Raw genomic sequence first — 17,855 nt, forward strand, 5'->3', positions numbered from 1 at the left:
GAACTTGCCATTTGCCTCCTACATGTCTCTCAAAATAAAGACTGTGTGCGTACCTTTCATATTATTCTAACTATATATAAGACAAGCATGTGATCGGTTGTGAGAAACATCCAGGTGGAGAAAATGGCAAAGTGGGTGAAGTGGAATGAATGAGCGCTGGGGCAAAGAGGGGAATACTGTATGGGGGATGGTGGAAAAGGGGCACCACATGGGAGGGGGGGGGTGAGAGGCAACATATGACAGGGGCAAGAGTTCACAGGGGTGACATGATGGGGAGAATGAAGCATGACAGCCTGCTTCTGTAAGGAAACGTGTGAGATGGAGGAGGATACGTTGAGAGGTGAGAAAAAAGAACTTATAACAGCTTGAGGGTTTTTTTTAGTCTATTGTTCATTTCTTACCGCACCAATACTGATAAAAAAAAAAACACAAACAAAAAACAACAAAACAGTAATCACACTTTAAATGTCATGCATAGGATGCCTTTTTGTAAATAAATAAGTCATTTTAAAACTTGTGTTGAATAAAAGGGCTTCAAGAAAGAGAAAGATATGAACAGTGAACCATTCTGCTTTTAAGTCCAACAAGTTCATTATGTTGCCTTAACGCCTGTAATACCTTGGAAGTGTCCGAGTCGTCAGGATGTGTTAAATTTAAACATTTGGAGAATTTACGCAAGACAGTTTTTTGTTTCAAGCAATAAAATCTAATTGAGACACAGGGAATAAATTGTTTAGCATAAAGAACAATACCAATACCTTCAAATAGACTAAGCTTTATTTTCAAAACAAATGACAAAAATGTTTTGCAAGTGAAACAAATGTTTCACTCGCTTTAATATCTGACAGTCTTTCTATTCTAGCTATACCTTCTAAGCTAATGAGTTTTTAAAATAAAGGTGCTATCACAATGTTTTCCATGTTCCAATGTTACAATTGTCGAAATGTCAAACTCTATCAGATCTATAAAGTATGAGTGTCCATTTTGAGGCACTCTACCTTTTGTGTACACACACACACACATTTTTATGAGGGGCCGTTTAGGACAAAATTTACGTTTTGTCTCTCACACACTACCAAAAACTCTCGCATACTCCAAAAAAGTAGCCACGCACACTCCAAAAAATTACGTTTTGTCTCTCACACACTACCAAAAACTCTCGCATACTCAAAAAAATTACATTTTGTCTCTCACACACTACCAAAAACTCACGCATACTCAAAAAAATTACATTTTGTCTCTCACACACTACCAAAAACTCACGCATACTCAAAAAAATAGCCACGCACACTCAAAAATTACTCAAATTGCGTATACACACACTACTAAAATGTCACACACACACACACACACGTTAACTTTCTCGCACACATACACTGCTAACAGCTCGCACACACACAGACGTTTATCTCTCACATACACAAGACTAAAGTTGAACACACACACAGTACTAAGACTCGTTTTATGTATGTGTGAGAGCGAGACTCTTTATGAATGTGTGAGAGCGAGACTCTTTATGAATGTGTGAGAGCGAGACTCTTTATGAATGTGTGAGAGCGACACTCTTTTTGAATGTGTGAGAGCGAGACTCTTTTTGAATGTGTGAGCCAGACTCTTTTTGAATGTGTGAGAGTTGTCACGGAAGAGGCGGGGCATAATTTTTGGATCAAACTGCGCATGCGTAGATCCTAAACTATAAGTTTCGATTGTTGACTCACTGTATGTTCTATTACTTAGTATATTTGTGCTTTTAAATATATATAGAACGTTTAACTTTCTTGTAGATTAAATGTGCTATAGAAATAAATGAATCTGATTGATTGATTAAAAATAGCAAAATTGCTGTAGTACAATCTGTCCACTGGGTGCCAGATTGTAGCACTGCGGGCAGTCGTTGAATCGTTTAATGCGCCTGTCAAAGTGCTGGTTGCCTCCGGAGAAGATAGAATGGTGTTTAAAATGGCAGCTGCCTGACCAATTCTCTCTCGTTTCGAATTAGAGTTAGCCATGTTCGGTATAGCAAACTCTTTCTTCTTCGGCACTAGTTGGCGCCGGTTAATAATTCCTGTAATACTGGCACCCAGTGGACAGATTGTACTACAGCAATTTTGCTATTTTTAATCAATCAATCAGATTCATTTATTTCTATAGCACATTTAATCTACAAGAAAGTTAAACGTTCTATATATATTTAAAAGCACAAATATACTAAGTAATAGAACATACAGTGAGTCAACAATCGAAACTTATAGTTTAGGATCTACGCATGCGCAGTTTGATCCAAAAATTATGCCCCGCCTCTTCCGTGACAACTCTCACACATTCAAAAAGAGTCTGGCTCTCACACATTCAAAAAGAGTCTGGCTCTCACACATTCAAAAAGAGTCTCGCTCTTACACATACATAAAACGAGTCTTAGTACTGTGTGTGTGTTCAACTTTAGTCTTGTGTATGTGAGAGATAAACGTCTGTGTGTGTGCGAGCTGTTAGCAGTGTATGTGAGCGAGAAAGTTAACGTTTGTGTGTATGTGCGCGAGCTGGTAGTAGTGTATGTGAGCGAGAAAGTTAACGTTTGTGTGTGTGTGTGTGACATTTTAGTAGTGTGTGTATACGCAATTTGAGTATTTTTTGAATGTGCGTGAGTAATTTTTGAGTGTGCGTGGCTATTTTTTTGAGTATGCGAGAGTTTTTGGTAGTGTGTGAGAGACAAAACGTAAATTTTGTCCTAAACGGCCCCTCATACATTTTCTATACCTTAGACCTGGCCACCCCTGGTCAGTCTCTCTAGGCTTTCTGCCGATCTGCTGTAGTCAGTCAGTGAGAAGCAGGGTGCTTCAGGAAATCTTTTTAAAGAATTATTTGGACTATTTCAAATGGATGATTCTTCAATGTTCGACTGCTTAAGGACAGAATAGTTTATTTTTGCCTGGACATCATCAAGGATGCACTTGAGGGCTCCCAAGTAGTCAGAGAATCGGTGCAAAGTAGGTGAGAGAATCTCAGTAATGAGTACAGACAGAACACCTGCACATCTGCACAGTGTCGCATGTGCAGATATTGGGGAGTTTGCTGCAATATTTTTGGTAGAATATTGCAGCAATATTGCATTGAGTCTCTAATAATCAGAGTTGTTATAATCATTTCACAGTTTTCTCCATAATGTCCCAAAAAATTCAGTGAGTGACTGACTTACCTGATTACAAACTCTGATCAAATGTGTTAGGATGGAGTGCTGGAGCGTTACATCCTTCACATAGCATATGCTTCTACACTAATTAAATGCAACACGGATGTTCAATAGTGCAATAAGAATAAAGGGTTGTTTCAGTTCAGTGAATTCCTGATTGTACAAGTACACAAATGCTCAGTGGAAGCAGAAACATGTCTAAAGATCCTTTTTTAAAAAACATTTTCAGAGCATAAGAGACACGCAAATGAAAAAAACTAACATCAAGTGGATCAAACATGCAAATAAAAGGACAGAACCAATGAAACGGTGTAAAATTTTGTTTTTATCCACAACTTGGTTAAAAACAAGGTCATTTTATCTCCACTACATTATTTGATCAGTCTCATTTTGCTTTATAATGTATCAGTAATTTTTACTATTTATTTCTTATTTTCCCATCAACTGTTTGCAAAGTAAAACATAAAAACAAGATTCATATATCGTACATTCAAAGATGTAAACTTAATCCTGAGTCCCTTTGTCAGAATTAATTATTCTTGTGGAGAAAACTTTTCGACATAAACAAGGAAATTTACAAACTAAAAGAAGAAACTAAGAAACTGTTACCTTTATTTAGTAAGTTGCATTTGGGGACTATCTTAAAATCAACTTTAATTCTTAGATAGAAAGCAAAGCCTCTGGCTAAAAAAAAGTAAATAAGCAAGTTTTGATTGTGAATTGTCTTTATTTAAAAACACCTTTCTTGGTTTTGCACCTATAAAATCTAATAAATTGGCTAAAAAACTGATAAGGTCATTGTTTATTGTCCGAGTGATTCATTTTAGACTAACATGCTGTAATACGAGCTAAAAAAGCAAAACAAAAAACAAAAAAATCCAAGTAAACTTTTGTACAAGTCTGTACCATTGTTAAACAGAGAGCCATAAATAACATGATAAAACAGTATTGCCTTTTTTTAACCTAATTCATTGATAGGAATGGTGAGTTGTGCTGTTTAATTCAGGTTGCAAACAATGATGTGCAGGACAACAAAACAAGGAAAAAGAAGAAATCACTGAATTTCTGCAGATTGAAGTGGCTTAAAAGGGAGGGGACGAACCGAAGAGGTGGGCAGCTGTTTAACCAGACAGAAGTGTCCAAAGGGAGACATAAAAAAAAAACAAAAGCCAAACACCTAAATGGTCACAGAAACAACCTTGAGTTTTAATAGTGTGATGGAGACTTGAAAGGCTCAGACAGTGGGGATGGTTTGTGTAAAAGAGGCATTTTATTTATGCTGTGACAGACAAAATCTGGCATGTTCTATGAAATGGAGGGTAGATTACTCTTCCCCCTTCCCAAAGGACTCGTCTCTTTCTCTGTTCACTCTTCTTTTCAGAGCTTAATTTAGGACAGGTGCAAAAAGTGCACAGGCCAAGTCAGTGTCAGGTTGACAAGCAAGGTAATTAGGAAAAGCTGCTTCTTTGCCAATCAGCACTCAAAATCACATAGCTCAAAGCATGTTGACCTCACTCTATTTTTGGTTATTAATGACAAAACATATACACATTTCTGTGGATTTTTTTTCTCGTCATGAATAGTGTTAGTGTGTTTTTATGAAGAACTGTGCGCATGCGTCCTCCTTTGCACGCACAGTTGTATTTTGACAAGGCATTGAATGGTGTGTTCACACAGAAGGCCTCTGCAAACAGGCTCACTTGTGGCTTCAAAGCAGGCAATTACAGAATGGTGGCTAAACTAAAACATGCCTGTTCTATTCTCCCCCAAAAATACCCAAACAAAATTGACACAATTGAACAAAGGTGAACAAGATGATAATATGTCACTTAGCGAAATGAGCCTCTGCTGCTTCTTTTATCTTGCATAAGTGATCACACGTCTTTGTGATGACCTTGTGGACAAATTAATATCATGAGCAAAACGGGGACGATTTTTGGAAAACTATTACTGACGACGTTCATCTGCTACGCTAGAACCACCATGCATTCAGTTAATTCTTCAACATGGGACATGTGGATCCAGTAACAAAGAAATTATATGTTTTTATATATAAAATCGGTTGCAAATGACAGTGCTGCTAGCTGTGGGTTAACAAAGAGAACAGAAAATAGTGTCACTGCTAAAACTAATCTGTACTTGATGTTTAAATGCAAGCTATCATTAGCAATGTAACACAGGTAGCCTAGTCAGAAAGCTAGAACAGTAGTCTCAATAAAGATTAAGACAATCTTCAATGACATATGATGGCCCGTTTGCTAATTGAGGATCCACAGGATGCTGTGTGCTTAGAGATGGAGGTTGGGCAGGAGAACCACTAGAGTTTATGTGCTACTTGCATGAAACAACATGCAAGTAGCCCCAAAACCCCTTTTTGCCCTTGTTTTACCCTGAGATACCATGATGGATTATTTACAGTTTTAAATACAGCCTGAATATCCACCATTAAGAGATTGCTGTGCTTTTGTTTTTGACTGATTCCATAAAAATTCTGTACAAATCTGGCCATATGAGCGAGCTAATAGCTACCATCCTTCTGTCCTGAACACCAGTTAGTGGTCCTGCTGTGGGACATTTATCCTGATGCTATGATGTCAAAGTAATGGAGACTACCAAAACCCGCCCACCTGTTACAACAGTTGGTTACCATGGAGACCAAGCACAGGACGGCAAACAGAGATTGCTAAACAAGAAGTAGGCAAGTAACCATGCTGTTTCAGAGTCGAGTACATAAAACATGTAATGCTTCCCCCCTAGTTTCTAAAACTCATCCTCCAAACAACAAAAACAAAAAATACTGGAGATTTATAGCCACATAATTAGCGTATTTTCAGAAGAGGTCAGATAATTAAAAGCAACGGTAGCCACGTACATAAAAAACCTATTATGCTACTTGTAAAGTTGGTTAATTTGTCAAAACAAACAAGCTAATTTTAATGAAACTTGATGGAAAGCAGAAAGCCAATACACTTTAAATAGGATGGGGATCATTCTTCTCAGAAATAAAAGTAGAATATTATTATCAAAGCATCCCAAATAAGCAAATGTGTTTGTACAATATATTCAAAAAGCATTTGGTTTTTTTTCACTTAATTCCCAACTATCATCCTGTTGAGACCCTCTTCTAATTTTCAGTATTGTCCATGAGGTCATTATCAGGAAAATAAATAAAGAACAAAACAAAGCTGGTAAAAGGAAATGCAATGTTGAGATCACTGGAATTATGATGGTATGACATTAGAAAAACAAACTCACGCTGATCAATACGCAACAAATATATTTGTTAAATACAGCAATATTGTTGTTTTCTATTTCTTTTCTATTTTGTTTCCACCACAACTCCTTCTTGAGCTTCAGAATCTTGCTCACTAAGATCTATACCAGATGTGTTCATAAAAGTCAGCTAAAGTCGATACAACTGGCCAAATACGTGATGGGCAAAAAAAGTTTAAATGCACCAGACCTGATATCCCAGTATCTTTGCAACTGGGATATCACAAACATTTAAATTGTGATGCTAACTTTATCATCAATTCTCTATTGCATATTACTGATGAATTTTTCTGATGCTTGGGAGCAACACAAACATAGGTGTTTGTGTTGCTCCACTTTTACGGCACAGCATGGGAAACCCTCTTCTCACCTGTTGTGCTGTTTGATGACTGCCGTGACTCGGTCCGACTGTGAGCCCAGGTCCCTGGAGTATCGCACCAGGTCATTCAGCTGGCTTTTCAACTTCTCTGCCATCGGCTCAGCGCTCTGCAAGCCCTCCAGAATATCCTGAACGACACAAAACAGAAAGTAGCAAGCCTAGTTAAGGAGAGACAGATCTAACTGACACCCTTCAGTCAGTGCATTCCTATTCACACCCTGGCTCAGCTCTTTTCACTCCTCTAGCGTTCACACACTCAGACGCTCCAACACATACTCACAGTGTTGCTTCTTCAATGGCATTTCTGTTCTTCGAGGAGTGTGACAGGAAGGAGCTGTGGATAACGTTCTCCCACTCTCCTCAGCGTCCCTCGCATTCTGCTCTAACAGAGTCATGAAACCCTCTCCCATGAAATATGTACAAGCTCTGTCTCTCAGTCATTTCTCTCCCTCTCTGACGTATTAAACAACCCTCCCTCCCTTCTCCTGTGGACTCGTTGCTCTCTTTTCCTCCTCTCCCTCCTCCAATATGCTTCCACTACTTTCTCTCTCCTCCTCTCGCCCTCCTCCTACTCATTCGACTTCTTCCCTCTCACACATTTTTTTTTCTCCCGCTCGCTTTCTCCCGGTGGAATTCAGCTGTCAGCTCTAACAGACGCAGAGTCGGTTCAAACGCACGCAAACAAGCGCGCAACGAAAACACGGCCGGACACAGGAAACAAGCTGCTGGAAGGAGGAGAAAGGAGCGGAGGAGGGGGACAAAAACTCCTCCTCTGTTCTTTGACAGCCCCACAAATTGAGGAAAACCGGAGTAAGGCACGGCCGACGAAGCCTGGGGAGGAGTTGGGAGGTTGAGCGTGCTGGCATGGCCCTGACAATGAGGAGCAATTGTCAAAATGTAAACATCCCGTTGAGGTTGGCGACAGAGCAGCAGGGGAGGTGAGGAGCAGGAGGATCAAGGCGTAATCTCAGCAACCGAAAACGGAAAAGAAAACTGCTCCTTTTATTTCAAGCAAGATGAGTTCAGATTGAGGGGAGACAAAATAACAATAAGAGAGTGTTTGGAGAGGAGAGATAGTGGAAAATAATGGCAGCAAAAACAAAAACATTTAGAGATGGAGGGGACAGAAGCGGAGACCTGGGGAAACTGACGGGATTGTAGCTGTCATTATGCCCTCCCAGTAAAGCTGATTTACAAACTAATCTGTTTTCAGGATTCAGTAATAGAATGGATAATTACTTGTGAGTGAATGCAGAGGATTTCTGCAGATTGTGTGTACATGTGCTTTCTATTAGAGAATGCTAATTACTTTCTCTGACTGCATGCAAACATTTACACAATCCAGTGAGTTTTTCTTCTAAATAAACTATTGTTTAGAGACAAATGATTTATGTTACAGTGAAGACTATTTAAATTTATATTACCTTAGCCAGCTTCCATCCCTCCACCGCCTCCTCGCCGCTACTCCGTCCCTCAGCTTTAACCAGCTCCTGGCTCCACCCCCTCAGGCAGCCATCAAACTCCTTCAGACGCTCCTCCAGGCAGGCGGTCAGATGGTCGTACTCTTCTTCCGAAGCTTCGGCGGCGGCCAGGGCCCCCTCCAGGCCGTCTCTGGCCCTCAGGGCGGCCCCCTCCCACTGCTCCAGGGCATGTGACAGCGCCCCCAGCTGCCGGTCCATGGCCTCGCAGCCGCCCGCCGCCGTGTGCTCCGCCGTGGTCGCTGCGCTGCGTCGGACCCGGCTGAGGCGCTCCCGGCCCTCCAGGAGTCGACACTTTACACGCTCCTGGAGAGAGGGAAAGGAAAGTTGCTACGGAAACTGTGGCTAAGGAAACTGTACTCTCAGGATGCGTGGTCTGTGTTTAAAGCTGTAGTGCTTCGCTCTTATGTCTATTTTTATCTTCATGTCTGACTCTTTGATTCCTCCTGCTTATCATCGGTGCTGATGTTGGGTCTCTTGTCATCTCTGGGATCTTAACCACTTTTTCCTCTAACCCCGTTTGCTTCCGTTTGAAAAGTAAACACTGAAGGGTGATGAGGCAGTAAAATATGGTTAAAAAAAAGAGCGTCTGATCAGTGTGAGAACAGACAGTTATCAGTAATAAATTTGTATGTACAAGAAATCCAGTCTCCTCCAAATTGCTTTAGTCAGTAGCTTGGCAAACACACATTCATAACGTGATAATTAGGATGCATGTGTAAAATTTAAATGCAAATCAACATCTCCCTACATATTTTCTCACCATGATAGCTGAGAATTATTCAACAGACAAGAAGATAAGCACTGCGTTTAATTCTTACACAATAATTATCAGTAATTTGCACCAGATATGCAACCCCCACACAAAAAAACAACCAAAAAACCTGGATATATTTGGAACTGATGTGAATAATAAGCAGAAATTCACTCTCTATTTTGTCCCTGGATTCTTCTGGTTCAGAGTGAGACTGAAATCAGCTTCCGTCATTATGACCTTTAACATTTTTTTGTTTCCTGAAATTTACATCACAATAATTTTGACGGGTTTATGCTCATCTCAAAACTTAGTCAGGTTGTGTTTGTTTTTTGTAGAGCGTTTTATGGGTTGCTGTAGCTACAATCAGCATGTGAAAGAGGAGGATCAACTATTAATTTTTCATTTTTCACTCAGATTTCAGCTATTTTCCCAAATGACATCAAGTTTAACACCTTGAAATGGGTGCAAATTACAGAAAATGACTCCCACTGGGCATCTACTGTACTTACCTTTTTAGATGAAGAATCAACTATTTAAATAATTTTTTCTTCCTTGATTTTTTTCCTATTAAGGATCCTGTAGCACTTCTTTATTTTAAGATCAATGTTCCTTGAATTCATCTTTTGAATTCAAGCTCACAAATAAATCTAATCTCTTTGTGTTATGGTTCTTGTGTTATGATTTCTAATTAAAATCAACAAGTAAGACCTGACACAAAACTCAAACACCAGTAACATCAGTAAAAGCCTCTCTACTAACATAAACAACCAACTGGACGATACAACTGAACCTTTCATTTGTCCACACTTTGGCATAACATTAACAGACATGCTGGACGAAAAAACTTTATTTCCCACTGACTTGTTGGTTGATACTGTAGAAAATTTGTGATTGATTCTTCTGAAAGACAACCGTTTTATTCATTTTTTTCTAGTAATTTGACAAAAAATAAAATAGCAGTAGCAGTAGAGATGCTGAAATAATTTTTGATCATTACCTTTACTTCTGACAGTTTTTTCCTGATGGAGGCGGAGTCTCCTGATGTATCAGACCAATGCTGCAGCTCTTTCCCTGCAGACATCAGCCAATCAGTGAGCTCCCGAACAGCTTCCAGGTAGTCCTGGTGCTCCAACACCACCGCCTGAGCCAGACGAACTCTCTCCTACAGAAAGAACACAAAGATTAAAGTTTTTCGAAATACTTTTACTCAAAACAATGAGTGCAATTAAATGTGGTGGCATTTACCTCAACCAAAGCTGTGAGATGGTCAAACTGCACCTGTAGATGAGTGCGAGCACCGTGGTTAAAGCTGACATGACTCGTCTTTTTGAACAGTTCTCTGGCTTTTTCCTCCAGGCTGGAGAGCGCCATCTGGTGGTCTTCCAGGTCAGCCATTAGGGCTCTGAGTCTCTCCAACTGGGAGGCCTTCTCTCTGGGTCCGGGCTGTGGTGGGAGTGGGGCGCACACCTCCCTCTTCACAGCTTCCATCCATTTTTGCAGCTGAGCAGCACTCTCAAGGTATCCCCCCCACTGAGACACAGTCCACTCTAATCGACTACAATGAAAAAGAGTATATCCCCGTATTTATCTCTGACATGTTCGACTTGAAAGCAAAGAAAAACCACTCAAAATCAAAATTTACATTTAACAATCTGTTTCATGACCAAAAAGTATTATCTGAAGAGTTTAAGATGCAGTCAAGATCATGGATAATCTCCTTAAATCTTAAGTCTATATTTCTAAATTGTCAGTACCGCTGGCCAAGTGTCTTGATCCTCTTTTATTGGATGGGTTCAAACACACACAGACAAAGATACACACCCATAATATTCCTTGCCATCTGTCACCCCCATATGCACAAACACCCAATGTCCACACAGAGACACCTCTCGTTCACCTGCTACCCCTCGCCTCCTGTTCCCGCTTTCCTCTTAAAACACAAACACTCCCCCCCGTGTGACCCGCTGTTTGCCATCCCCCATTTAGCCACTAATGAGATCAATTTTTTTCCTAACAGGAACTATAATTGCTCAATTAAACACACACACAAAGCAGGTCATGTGCATTGCTTAGGCGCGTGCACACATGAAGAGGGCAAACTAAGACATATCAATCAGATTTAGAAAACAAGACGAATATTTCTCATTATGTATTTACCCTAATGGTAATTAATAGGAATGACACACACTCTATCATGATGAAAACAACAAGCTCCCCACTGTGAGGACTTTCTGGCACACAGATGAATTGTCTCTAAAATGGCCATAAGGCAAATCTTTTAATGGCAAATGATAAAAAGCAAAGTTGAGAAGGGAAGAAATGGATAAAGCAACAATACAAGTGACAAAGTGGTAAAAATGAAGATCTCTTTAGTTTAAAATGTTGCCATTTTCTTCATAGATCTTTCTAAATCTGAATTGACACTGACTTGCAAAGGTATTTATATTTTGCTAAGTTATTGTATCAAACTATTTTGTAGTTCTGTTTTCTTGGTACTCTATAATAACACAAAGCAGAGAACAATTGTGAAGTTAAAGAGAAATGACAACCATTTTTAAGGTTCCTGTGTCAGTCTCTACTGAAGAAAGGCATTCCCACAGCATGATGCTGTCAACACCATGTTTCACAGTCGGGCGATTTTACATGATATGTCAGCCACATGGTTCAAATTTGGTCTCATCTGACCAGAGTACATTATTTAACATGTTTGCTCAACATGTAAACTTATTAATTGGATGAAATGTGGAGGTAGTAAAAGGGGGAAATTCCTCCACTTCACTATTTTGCATTATTCTTTGTAAGTCTATCCTATAAAATCCATTGACGTTTGTAGTTGAAATATGGCAAAATGTTAAAAGGTTAAATGGTTTAGCCAGGCAGTGTAGGTTCATGCAGTAAGTTGCATTACCTGTGGCAACTCATTGCAGTAACCAGCAGCGTCGCCCATGCATCCTCCACTTCCTGCAGCTGAGAGCGGACCACTTCCTGTCCACCAGCTCCGTAGCTACGCAGGGCGAGCTCAGCCTTACCCATCACCATATTCAGCTTCACCTCCCCTTCTCCCTTCAAAAGCAGGATGTCCTGTGCAAACAGAGGAGAGTCTCTAAAAACTGGAAATAGACAAAAGAACTGGACCTGGAAAGGCTTTTCTAAAACAAACAGCCCCCTCTTGTGTCTGATTTAAAGAAATCTGGATCCTTAGTAGCAAAGTTTATTGTAACATTTATTAAGTGTAGAGTTCTTGACACCCTGTGTCTCACCTGCACGGTCTCCAGTCTCTGCTCCAGCTGCTCTTTCGTTCCAATCGTGCTGTCCACGGTTCCCAGTCTCTCTTGGATCTCCTCCAGCCAGGCCCAAACTCCCTGGAGGGTGTCTAAAAAGGCCTGGCTCTCCTGGCAGCCCTGCAGTCTCTCCCTGGCTGCCTTCAGGAGGGCTTGGTACTCCATCTGGAGCTGGCCCGCCACTCTGACCTCTCCTCCCGAACCGCGGCCGGATTCAGAGAGAGTCTGGGCCTCCTGACAGACACGCTCAATGGACTCCCTAGATAAAAAGAAAGGGAAAAAAATATTACTCTGACAGCTGATCTTCCAGCATGTACAACATATGGCCCCGGGCATCCCCTCTTCAAACCTTTGTGCTATCAGATCCTGATTTAAGTTCTCTATTCTCTGCAGCTCGTCTGTGGGATCTGAAGCTCCTCTCTGGCTCTCTGTCACAACAACAGGCTCGCTCTTGAGGCCGAGATCAATCTTCTTCAGCCACTCTCGTGTATTCGCCACACCATCATCAAAACTAATACAGGGGAAGGAAAAAAATGCATTAAATAAAGATTTTCTATTAATGTTTCATCAGAGCTTTTGCAGCTTACTTTTTCAAAACGTCAATACTCTCTTGCAGGTCTTGCTGGCTCTGACAGCAGCTGTCCTGGAAATTCTTCCACTCTTTCTGACAGGAGGAAAGACTTTCTTTGACCTGTGCTGCTCCGACTTTGCTCAGGTGGAGCTGAAGTTTCTCGGCTTCTTTACGAACCTGAGAGAGACGCTCTTCACCCTTTGACATCTGCTCAACTGAGACCTGTGGTAGGAGAGAGAAACATGTTATGTTGGCACTGACAAATTGCTGAAACAGTCCCTCAATTTTTTTTTGTCACCACAAACTTTGGCTTGTTTTATTTGATGACAACACAAAGTAGTGCTTTATTGTGAACTGGCAAGAAAGAGATACATTTAATTTTCTAACAAGTAAAAATCTGAAGTCGTGTTTATGATTTTGTGGCACTCAGATCCCTGAAACCACTAAGTAAAGAAAATGCAAACTTTCTTATATATATTTTATATATATATATATATATATATATATACTGTATATCTATAGATATAGATATATAGATATAGATATAGATATCCATCATTTCCTATTTCACCAGCAGGTGAAATAGGAAATGATGGAAAACTGAAAGATTTGACAAATTTATTGTACTACTGCAATGTGCACAGAGAGAAATAAAGAATCCAAAGTACCTTCAGTCTTTGTAACTTGGCTGTAAGGAGGACGACATCTCCTGATTGATTAAAACAATCTTTCAGCTCCAACTTCAGTTCTGTGAGCCACGACTTAAAGTCTTGGACAAGCTCTGTTTTGAGGAGAAGAAAAAAAACAGACTAGCTGCAACCCAAAAACAATTTGTGGAGAAGTTACAGAAGTGGGCACAACAAATAAAGGCCAGAGAAGATTTAAAAGTCAAAGGAGGAGAAGAGGAGAGGTAATGTGCTGAGGCAGATGGGAAGTGTGGGTGTGTCCATGGCATGCAGACTTGCTGCCTTGGCAACAAGCCTGAAATGGCTCCCTCGAGGTCGGATGTGACGAAGTCAACATTGCTCTCCGAGGCACAGGTGTGTGTCGAAGCGAAAAGAGTGCATCAGTGTACCTGATAATGTGCATGGACGGTGTGTGGGTTGTTGTGGGAGGATTGAGTGTCCTCTAGGGAAAAATGAAGGATAATCAACCGCAAATCTGTTGCACAGCTAACGCGAACGAATTACACTGCTTTGAGTAATTGTGCTGTGTTCAATCGGCAGATTATGAGATTTTAAACACTCTTATGAGTCTAATTTCTCTTCTTCTGGGAATACGTTTAGCTTACTACTCCTTTTTGACAAATCACCATCTTTATATGACTAAAGAAATTACACCTTTCTAACCTAAACCCACCCATCATGTCTTACCATTGAAGTGGAGCTGTAATCCATCCTGCAGGCTGCCTCTGGTTTTGGCACAGCGTTGGGCAACAACCTCTGTTCGCTTGGCGATGGAGGTGAGATCAGAGGAGAGGACTGAAAGCTCATGAGACGGATGCGTTCTGCTCAGGGAAGTCAGGGCATCTCTAGCCGAGTCCATGTCTGCCCTCTGTCGCTGCACAACACTCTGCAGGTCCTTTAGTGGAAAACAGTGAGAAATCAAGAGTTACGACTGTTGCATCATCTACATCTCAATTTGATTTACTGTTTCTATGCCGCACAAGGGTAGCGCTTTGCTCAGAAAGTGATGCTTTATTTCTGGAAATAGCATCTTCAGGACAAAAGGAAGCACAATTTGAGTGACGTAAGGATTTTAAAAAGGTATCACAACAGGAATGATTTTTTTTTGTTAGATTACTCACCAAATAGCCAAAGTATGATCAGTGCTTAAACTAAAATGAATAACAGTATTGATATCACCTAGGGCAACAGTGGAAAAGTAAGTGGGCAAGTCACCTAAACCCAGTGTGAATGTAGGCAAGTACAGCTTGATAAATGAGACTAAATTGCTTTGAGTTGTCAGTGTGACTCAAGAAAAAACATTATATAAGTCTGTTTAGCATATTACAACAACAAGAGAGCTGTGTCCTGCTATTCTTATGGATGCCAGTTTGAAAAATATCCTAAAATATCCTAATGTCCTATGCAGGTTGTTTCTGCTACAGCTTGCTTGACAACAGTAAGTCATGAAAAACTTCCTGTTAAAGAGACTCAGCGAACATGTGGGAGTGGGTGCTCTGAGTAGATAAAAGCAAATTGTAACTTTTTGGGGAGTATGTAAAATTTACTCTGAATAAACCACCCCTAAAATAGTGGTGGCATAGTGGTGGCAGCATCATGCTGGGGGCAAAGCTTTTCTCCAGTGGGGACAGAGAGGCTGGTCAGAGTTGATGCCTGACCAGACTGGAGCTAAACAGAGAAAAACCCTAGAAGAAAACCTGTCAGAGGCAGAAGAAAACACCTGAGGCTGTAGCAGATGTTAACCCTTAACCACAGCATTGATCCTAAAATTAACACCAAATTCCTTCCAGATATGTTAGTAAACATTTCATTTGTTAATGTCAAAGTTGTCTTACTTGCTAAAGTACTAGCATTATTTACTCAATATTGGATCATATTGTTATGGAAGATCAGTTTAAAGCTTAAACATGCCCCAAACGGAACAGAATAAAATGATAAAGCTGTACCTTCACAGTACAAATGTCTTCGAGGGAACCAGCTTCAGTGAGGTCTGACAAGGATCCCTCCACAGCCTCCAGCCGCTCGGTCATCTGGGACATCAGGTCATCAAGTCGCTGCTTCTGGAAGTCGAAGTATGTCAGGGTGTGTTTGGCCTGGTTGTACGCCTCCTGCGCATGGAGCATTTTCTTCCTCAGATCCGACTCCAGAACCTGGTTAGGTGTCGTGGAAAAAAAACTATTTCCAAGCACTGTTCAGGTAAAATCACTCAATCAGGTTTATTCATGAATTGTGCACAACTCAGAGAGCTCACAGGACAGTCAATAATGAAGCAAGTCTGAAACGGAAAGCTCTGCCAGGTAGAGCCAACACATGAGTTTTTTATAAAGGGATAAGGGATCCAAAGCATGGGAATCAGACTGGTTCCCATGCAGCTGGGAAAAAACAACGTCCAACCTTGTGCATGTAACCCAAACAGCTTTAACTTGGTGGGAATATACAGAACTTAGAATAAACATATAGCAATACAACTAGCAGGTGTAACCTAACTGTAATTTTTCCACATCATTAGGTAAAATCAGTTTATTAAAAATAAAGTTTAGACTACTTAAACCAGTTCATAATGCTGGGTAAAGAGTAAAAGATGCTTAATAGCAACTCCGTGGTGTAGAATGTTGATTTTATGTATACAGTCAAAAGTTAACGGAAATAAATAGAGCATCAACACAGTTTGATCTATTTAAGCTTTGTAGCTTTTTTGCTTAATATGGATTAAACTGAATACAGGTTCCCATAATATTCACCTGCATTTGTATTGGCGTCTCCTGCAGTTTGGCTCGTTCCTTCAGCTCTGCCACTCTCTCCTGCAGGATATCCAACATCTGCTCCCTCTTTTCCACCTCAACCTTTAGTTCAAAGTGTGAGAAATTGAAATTAAGCCCACTATTACCTCCCTGAACACCTCCTCTCTGTCATCACCATCCAGCAAGAGCTAACCTGAAACATGGTAAGACAGGCCTCGGCCGAATCCTTGTCACTGAGTCTGGCAACACTGTCGGTGAGATCGGAGATGGACCCGGTCATCCACTGGTTGATGTCGTTCTCCATGGCCTTCAAGTCATCCCAAAGTTTTACGCAGTAGCTGAGCCTTTCTGTATTTGTTTGGATTTTCTCTGAGACCTGAAAGAATAAAAATGCAAAGACGAGCAGTTTGAGTGCAGAGCAGAATGCGTCTCAATCAAAAGCAGAGGAAGGGTCTCCCTCTTTTGTTTTTTAGCCGCCTCCATCTCTCCTTAACAAGGGATGGTGGGCTTTTCGGGGAGGTGGAGGAAAAATGAGGCATAATTAGTTTGACAGATGTGGGAGTGAGACATGAGGGAGCGACATAAAAGGAAGATAACCTGTCTAGACATGTTTGTTGTTCTGTCTCATTTGTGACAGTTGAGGAGATAAATAAGTCCTAACAAAGGAGAAAATGTATAAATAAAAAATAAATCCTGGAGGTAAATACCAAAATGACCCTGGTTCTTGGCTGAACTGGATTGTAGATAACATAATTAACTTTTTTGAAAATCAATTCATACTCTTTTGCTCGTCATAGTATTTCCAATCAAGACTGTGATCTGATTGTTCCTGGAAAACTTATAAATTTTAATTAGCTGATTCTGAAACATCTGTGATTATATATACAAGCCATTAGTTTCTGATTTTATGATGCAGTTATTTTCTTAAAGAAGAGACACAGTACAGCCTGTGTTTTTAAGACACAACTCACCAGCAGCCACTGATCCCTGAGAGCTTCCATTTCACTCAGGACAGAAAACATATCCGATTTGGGAACCCGCTCCAATTCTCTCTGCAGGTCCTCAACCGTGGAGATGAGCTGGTCCATGTCATCTTGTTTTTCTCTCAGTTCAGCTTGGACAGTTTCATGCTGCATGGACAGACACCAGAGCACAGATATTGATAGCAGGCTGCCACTAGAGGGAGAGATACGATTCAAACTGGGTGGTTAGAGCCATTTGGATCCAGTGCATTTCATGAAGTCAGTCAGCAACCAGACCAATTCTCTTATGAAAGAAGTTTTGACATATAAAACAGACATATAAAAATAAAAGATTCATATCATCACAACTGAGGATTAAATAAACGCCAAAGGACAATTGCAAAACCTAAAATATATATTTTTGCACAAATACAGTCAACAACTCTTGTGAAATTTTCTGTCATAGTTATAACTATGCAGCAGTCATATTTTAAAGTTCTGGATCCATGTGAGTTCATCTGGTTGCAAAGAACCAAATAA

The 17,855-nt window shown here is 40.4% G+C and overlaps 1 protein-coding gene across 10 annotated transcripts in view; it reads right to left on the reverse strand.

Moving 5' to 3' along the window:
* Nucleotides 1–17,855, reverse strand: part of syne1a (spectrin repeat containing, nuclear envelope 1a) — a 157,700-nt gene that overhangs the window by 78,699 nt on the left and 61,146 nt on the right. For 9 of the 10 annotated variants that reach the window (XM_032585847.1, XM_032585850.1, XM_032585848.1 and 6 more), the window contains exons 43-56: nucleotides 17,325–17,483; nucleotides 16,547–16,729; nucleotides 16,354–16,455; nucleotides 15,559–15,762; nucleotides 14,300–14,507; nucleotides 13,595–13,707; nucleotides 12,943–13,148; nucleotides 12,705–12,866; nucleotides 12,335–12,614; nucleotides 11,983–12,155; nucleotides 10,320–10,629; nucleotides 10,072–10,236; nucleotides 8,264–8,623; nucleotides 6,831–6,967 (exon numbers count right to left, since the gene is read on the reverse strand). In XM_032585847.1, the coding sequence (XP_032441738.1) occupies nucleotides 6,831–6,967; nucleotides 8,264–8,623; nucleotides 10,072–10,236; nucleotides 10,320–10,629; nucleotides 11,983–12,155; nucleotides 12,335–12,614; nucleotides 12,705–12,866; nucleotides 12,943–13,148; nucleotides 13,595–13,707; nucleotides 14,300–14,507; nucleotides 15,559–15,762; nucleotides 16,354–16,455; nucleotides 16,547–16,729; nucleotides 17,325–17,483 (2,762 nt within the window). Of the gene's footprint in view, nucleotides 1–6,830; nucleotides 6,968–7,119; nucleotides 7,313–8,263; nucleotides 8,624–10,071; nucleotides 10,237–10,319; nucleotides 10,630–11,982; nucleotides 12,156–12,334; nucleotides 12,615–12,704; nucleotides 12,867–12,942; nucleotides 13,149–13,594; nucleotides 13,708–14,299; nucleotides 14,508–15,558; nucleotides 15,763–16,353; nucleotides 16,456–16,546; nucleotides 16,730–17,324; nucleotides 17,484–17,855 lie in introns of those variants that run through there. The other variant, XM_032585855.1, reaches the window with a different exon arrangement.

The sequence above is a fragment of the Xiphophorus hellerii genome, chromosome 15 (assembly GCF_003331165.1).
Source record: "Xiphophorus hellerii strain 12219 chromosome 15, Xiphophorus_hellerii-4.1, whole genome shotgun sequence".
Lineage (NCBI taxonomy): Eukaryota > Metazoa > Chordata > Actinopteri > Cyprinodontiformes > Poeciliidae > Xiphophorus > Xiphophorus hellerii.